At 55.4% G+C, this 6340-nt stretch overlaps 1 protein-coding gene across 1 annotated transcript; it reads left to right on the top strand.

Moving 5' to 3' along the window:
- Positions 1 to 4836: 4836 nt before the first annotated feature.
- On the top strand, positions 4837 to 5492 carry GUITHDRAFT_122548 (hypothetical protein; the record flags this gene model as incomplete). The annotated part of the gene is made up of 3 exons (XM_005818172.1): positions 4837 to 5057; positions 5291 to 5369; positions 5418 to 5492. The coding sequence occupies 3 exons, from the start codon at positions 4837 to 4839 to the stop codon at positions 5490 to 5492; spliced, it is 375 nt and encodes a 124-aa protein (XP_005818229.1).
- Between the last annotated feature and the right edge of the window lie 848 nt (positions 5493 to 6340).

The following is a 6340-nucleotide window of genomic DNA, read 5'->3' on the forward strand; positions in this document are numbered from 1 at the left end:
TGCAGGTACTCCTGCTCCTGCTCCTGCTCCTGCTCCTGCTCCTGCTCCTGCTCCTGCTCCTGCTCCTGCCTCTGCTCCTGCTCCTGCTCAAGCTCCTGCTCCTGCTCCTGCTCCTCCTTCTCGTCACAGTTGTCTGCAGTCGTTTCTTTCATCTTGGGATCCTCTCAACGACCCTCAAGCTCCTGTCACAGCCATGCGAGCATGGCGCAAGCTCCTGCGCTCAGACTTTGAGAGGTTCTCCTGCTGCTGCTCCCGCTCCTGCTCTACATCTGCTGAACACTCCTAGTCGACTGCCAATGAGCTCCTGTCCTGTCCTGTCCTGTCCTGTCCTGTGCTATCCTCTCACTTTCTCCCTTCAGTGACTCCGGCGGAGGCCCCACCGCTCTCTTCGCGATGCAGCACGGGGAGGAAGACGCTGAGCTCGACGCTGAAGCATTTTTACAGCTTGTGGAGGAGGTGAGGCTCAAGGAGGGAGGGAGAGGAGGAGGGAGGCAGTGAACTTGTGGACCTATCCCTTCCTCCCTCGTTCTCCTCCTCCCTCCTCCCTCCTCCCTCCTCCCTCCTCCCTCCTCCCTCCTCCCTCCTCCCTCCTCCCTCCTCCCTCCTCCCTCCTCCCTCCTCTCTCCTCTCTCCTCTCTCCTCCCTCCTCCCTCCTCCCTCCTTAATCCTCAATCCCTCCTTCCGCCGGGCCTCCTCTCGACGCTTACAATGCCACAGGTTGTGCCATGCCACCCGCCTTAAGATCTGAGCTGAATACTCAAAGCATCTCCACTGGATCACGTAAAGATGTAGTACTTTGAAGCTCCTTGCACGAGACCCTGTGGCTCTGCTGCATTTCATAGTCAAAACAAACTTCGACCAGGTTCAGTCTTAGTCGAACCGATATGATCCCGTTCCTGAACGGAGCCTCTGACCCCTTTCCCGTACTCCTCTCCTCCTCCGCCTCTGCCACCCGCTTCTTCCCCCGTCCGCACGCGTTCGCTTGCGACTCCCGCGCGAGCTGGACCTTGACCCTGGCCGCCAGGATGTTGTCCAGGCAGCTCCTCCTCGCCGAAGACACGCTGGGCAGGAGGGCAGGCGAGAGCTGGGGCTTGACAGGGGAGGAGGGAGGAAGGGAGGAGCAAGAGCTACAGGAGGGAAGGGGGGAGGGTCTTGAGGATCGGAGAAAGAGAGGTCGGGCAAGGAGGGTAGAGGAGAGGGAGACGCGGGACCAGGAGACGGGGGAGATAGAGCACATTCACTTGGTACTGATAGCACGAACATGCTTGTTGCGTAGTCCACAGGCGCGTGACGAGAGTGGAGAAGGAAGGAGAGTGGAATGGCCAGACATGAACCAAAGGAAGCAGGGGAGGGACTCCTTGAGGTCGTTGGCAACGTCGAGTCAGGCTGTACATCATCTCATATGCTGGATGTGCCACCTTTCTTTTCTCCACGTTGTCCATCTCAGGTGTGGGTCAGGGCGATCTTAGCTGATGAATCATCTCAGCACTTCACTGCTTGATGACTTGCAGGTCATGGACGACTCTTGTGACGACTGTGAGGGTGTCAGTGTGAACGTTGGGTGAGCTACAAGATTGATACTGGAATGCACAAAAATGCTGGGTCCCTCCCGGCTCCTCCTCGTCGCTTCCTTTATGGATCTTTATTCTATTATCTACATCATATACACTCCTTCTCTCGAACTCCATTCCTCGCGCTCCTTGATCACTCCTCTACTCCTCCTCCTCTGCCACCCGCTTCTTCCCCCGTCCGCACGCGTTCGCACGCGTCTCTCGCGCGAGCTGGACCTTGACCCTGGCCGCCAGGATGTTGTCCAGGCAGCTCCTCCTCGCCGAGGACACGCTAGGCAGGAGGGCAGGCGAGAGCTGGGGCTTGACAGGGGAGGAGGGAGGAAGGGAGGAGCAGGTGCCACAGGATGGAGGTGGGGAGGGTCGGGAGGAACGGAGAGGGCGGGCAGGGAGGGTAGAGGAGAGGGAGACGCGGGACCAGGAGACGGGGGAGATAGAGCACATGGGAGGGAGGGAGGGAGGGAGGGAGGGAGGAAGATGGAGGGTAGAAGGTAATGAAGCAAGCAGCTGCGTTGAAAGCAGGAGCAGGAGCGAGAAAAAGGGGGCGAAAAGACTCCCCTGTGGTAAAGAGTCACGAGGGAGCAAAAAAGAATGCGGCCTCCTAGTGGAGATTTTCTGTTCCTCGAGGAACTGCTAGTATCTCAGATACCTTGAGCCTGCCGAGTCCGTGAATAGAGAACGGACTAGTCGAAACAGTCGGATGCTCTTCTTGTCAGTTGTTCATAGCAAACAGCGTCTGACTCTACTTGCCTGAAGAACGCGCTGGCTCAGCTTCCAACATGCCCCATCTCTTCTGTCCCCATGCTCCCTCCTCCTGACTCGTCCCTCCCCTGATCGCCCTCACCTCTCCCGCTCTTCGCTGTCTGCCTTCACGTGTTTGCTATGACCTCGAAGCCTCAAAGCTGCCTTCTGGCATCGGAACTGTTTTCAGCTCCGGTTAGTAGGTGCTGCTCCAAGTGCTGATACAGGTGGATGAGAAGCCGATCAAACGGCAGCAAACCAGGGTTGTTACAGATCTATGAGAGCACAGAGTGAAGAACAGCCCAAGACTCAATCGGAGAGATCTTCATGTCCTAGCGAGCAGCTGTAGCCTGCCCTGAATGTTGTGATCTAGGAGACGCAGTTCTGCATTGTTCTCGTGAACTACTTGTTCTCGGACGGTGAATTTACAGAACTGATCGATGGTCACCGACATCGCTCACACGTCACACCCTGACTGCTTCCCCTTTCGTCCGTGTCTGCCCCCTCCCCTGCCTTCCCTGACCCTGCTTCCTCGTCACGATAGCACCTCTCGCGATGCATCAGCTGCTGATCCCAGTAGCAGCAGCAGTATCACTGATGTAGGCGCGCTACACAACAAGCGTGTCATGTTGCTCCCCTCCCGGCTCCTCCTCGTCTCTTCCTGTACGGATCTTTATTCTATTATCTACACCATATACACTCCTCGATCGTCATTATTCCAGCCCCCTCCTCTCCTCCTCCGCCTCCGCCTCCGCCATCTTCCGCTTCTTCCCCCGTCCGCACGCGTTCGCTTGCGACTCCCGCGCGAGCTGGACCTTGACCCTGGCCGCCAGGATGTTGTCCAGGCAGCTCCTCCTCGCCGAAGACACGCTGGGCAGGAGGGCAGGCGAGAGCTGGTGCTTGACAGGGGAGGAGGGAGGAAGGGAGGAGCAGGTGCCACAGGATGGAGGTGGGGAGGGTCGGGAGGAACGGAGGAGAGGTCGGGAAGGGAGGGTAGAGGATAGGGAGACGCGGGACCAGGAGACGGGGGAGATAGAGCACATGGGAGGGAGGGAGGTAGGTTAGCAGAAGCTGGGAGGAGGAGCAAGAGTTTCGTGCCAGGGACGAGGGCTTGCACTGCGGCAGTCTGGGATCACTGCAAGGCGCTGGGCAGATTTTCAACTACTCCTGTGCTTTTAAGAGGTGGGGAGAGGAAAATCCCCTTTTAGCAACGAGCGGAGACGAAGTCCGAAGGAGCTGTTATCGAACTCGGAGGCTCCTGAAAACAGATCTATTCGGCCCTGGAGGCTGCCTTTGGTAGTAAAGAGTCACGGGGTAGCAGCAGTCAGAAGGACTGAACTGGCTACCGACCCCTTCATGATCTCAAGATCGTTGCCGGTCACGGATTGATTTACAACGGTTTTAAAATGGCCCCAGTGCTCCCATGCCGGTACTGAGGAGTGACTGACCCGGCCCTTCCCGGCATTTCAGAGCCTCCGAGCCTTTGGGCCGTTTCACGCCGAGCCCAAAGCTCGAGTTTTTTCAGAAGTTTTAAATTCATTTGAAATTTACATGTTTTTAAAGCTGAAATTATCATGTGTAGCCCATGCTAAGGGTTCGATATTTCATAACAAACATCCCGGTATTTAAAGGCTATCATACAACCTAGGCTCCCTTTCAATCTGATTTCAAACGATTAGTTTGACCAACTGTAGCCTCCACCCACCCCTTCTTTTGTTGAATTAAATTAAGGGTACTCATTTTGCTGACAAACTCGACCGCAACGGTTCACCATCTCGACCTTTGGAATTAAATTGTACTTTTATGTCATTGGGCCAGATGATTTCAATTTGTTTGAGTAAAAATAGTACCACGCTTGCTGACAAACTCGACCATTGGGCTCGGCGTGAAACGGCCCTTTCAGTAGGAACATTGACGGTACTCCCGGGCCCGAGGTCTCATGCCGTTGTAAACTTACCAGTAATTGACGGAAATAACTACCAAATCTTTACTCAAAGTTAAGTTAAAATCAGTACGAGGACAATCAGGAGAGTCGAGGAGGCTTGACCATGACACTGTCGCACAGGCCAACCCTGAAAGTTGAGGCTGCCACGGACAACAGTCCGACGGTCGCAACAAGGACCTCGCGGGCCGGCAAACGGGAGGCTTAAGTGTACACCCCCAGCCCGGGCAGGGCGGCACCGTGACGGTGACCCGGCGTACTGGGCCCGGCGGGGCGGGTGAGTCGGCGCCGGGGCCTGACACAGAACTTCGAAAGTTACTGAGGTTCCCACAGGCCGGACGTGAACCTCTGCTCAGCATTCAGTCGCTATGGCAGGTGTGGAGAGCTGAGCTGCGCGATAGGCAGAGAAGCTGAGGAGGAGAAAGAGCTGAGGAGGAGGAGTATGAGGGATCATCGAGGTCCTCAAGGTAGATGAGATAGACGTCAAGGTGCAGGAGGTAGAGGCCGCAGGAGAGAGTGGAGAGAGAAAGTGGAGCTTCAGCGAAGGTCAGATCTATAGGGGACAGCTTATCGTACGGGGTTGGAATGTCTGTCGAATTCAAAACTATCCTGAAGCCGAAGTTCTGCTACATGCGAGTTCAACTGAGCATTGCGAATGTTCCATCGACATTTCTTGATCTTCGGATGTACAAGAGCGTAGTTATCTCTTCCATCCACGACATGTACGGCGATGTTGGGCTGCCAGGAACGATCGACGTGATTGAGATGATGGAAGACAAATCCGCGATCATCCGCGCTCCATTCGAGTGGGTGCTCCTTCTCCCATCAACTTATCCTCCGCCTTAATCTCCTCCTCACCTCGACCGCTAGAACCTTCTCCTCCTCCTCTTCCTCCTCCCCTTCTACCACATCTACCTCCTCCACTCCTCTTCACCAGTCTTCCTTTCGTTTGTCTTGCTATGCACCTGCACCTGCACCTGCACCTGCACCTGCACCTGCACCTGCACCTGCCCCGGTGTTTCCCTCACCAGTCCAGCAGGAAAGCGACAGAGCTCAGAAACGCTCTGTCCTTCAAGTCAAAGTTTGACGGCAACGAGTGCGTTCTGCGAGTGCTCAAGGTACATCGGAAGAGCTGAGAAGTCTTCCTCGCTCTGATCCCATGACAGGTCGCTGGTACTCTGATCTCGGTGCAGAACACTGGGACTTTCCAGCATCAGTCGCTACCAGAACCGTGTGCGTGATGGTTGTGCTGAGGAGGAGGAGAGGGGGGGTTGGAGAGTGGAGATGCTCTCTCAGGGAGGAACGTGCTGTTCTGATTGTGAGGAATGTTTTGCTGAGGATTCTTTCCGCGCAAGTTAGGTGCTTGATGATTATGTTCAGAACTTTTACCAGGCACTATCACGTGAAACCCTCCATCTACAAGTATCGCTACGGGTGCGCATCAAAGGGAGTTTGCTAGTTAGATGCAAACATACACATAGGTCAAAGAGATTTTCTTTCCTTGGCTCTTTTTCTTCCTCCTCGTCCCCGTCCTTTCTCCCCGCTAAAAGCTTCAGTCCTTCCTGCTCGATCGCTTCTTTGGCTGTAGGGATAGTCAGCCAATACTCCTCGGATATCATGACTAAAACGGCGGCGGCGGAGCAGGAGCAGGAGCAGGAGGCAGGAAGGAGGAGAAAGGAGGAAGAGAGGAGGCAGGATGGTAGAGCAGGGGTACCTTGCTTGATGCAGCAGCTCCTGGAGTGCTGATCTCCTCGATCTCTGCGCAGGAATGAGTTTAGCTGATTCGATTTTGTCGTGGCTAATTCTTTTACCTTCATCCTCAGCATCTTCGGCCTTGTCTACATCGCCAACATCAGGATTCTTCCTTCCCAGCTCCTGGGGGAGGGAGGGAGGGAGGGAGGGAGGGAGGGAGGGAGGGAGGGAGGGTGGTAGTTGTAGGAGGCGTCTGAGGAACTCTGAGGAGTGTCATCGAGATTCGAGATACACGACGACCAAACTCACTAGGACGTGAGGGTATCCCAAAGATGGCGGCAGACGCTTCTAGCCAGCTAGCATATCCGTAGGCAGTCCTGCTAAGAAGACAAGCACC

This window comes from Guillardia theta (genome assembly GCF_000315625.1).
Source record: "Guillardia theta CCMP2712 unplaced genomic scaffold GUITHscaffold_363, whole genome shotgun sequence".
NCBI classification, from domain to species: Eukaryota; class Cryptophyceae; order Pyrenomonadales; family Geminigeraceae; genus Guillardia; species Guillardia theta.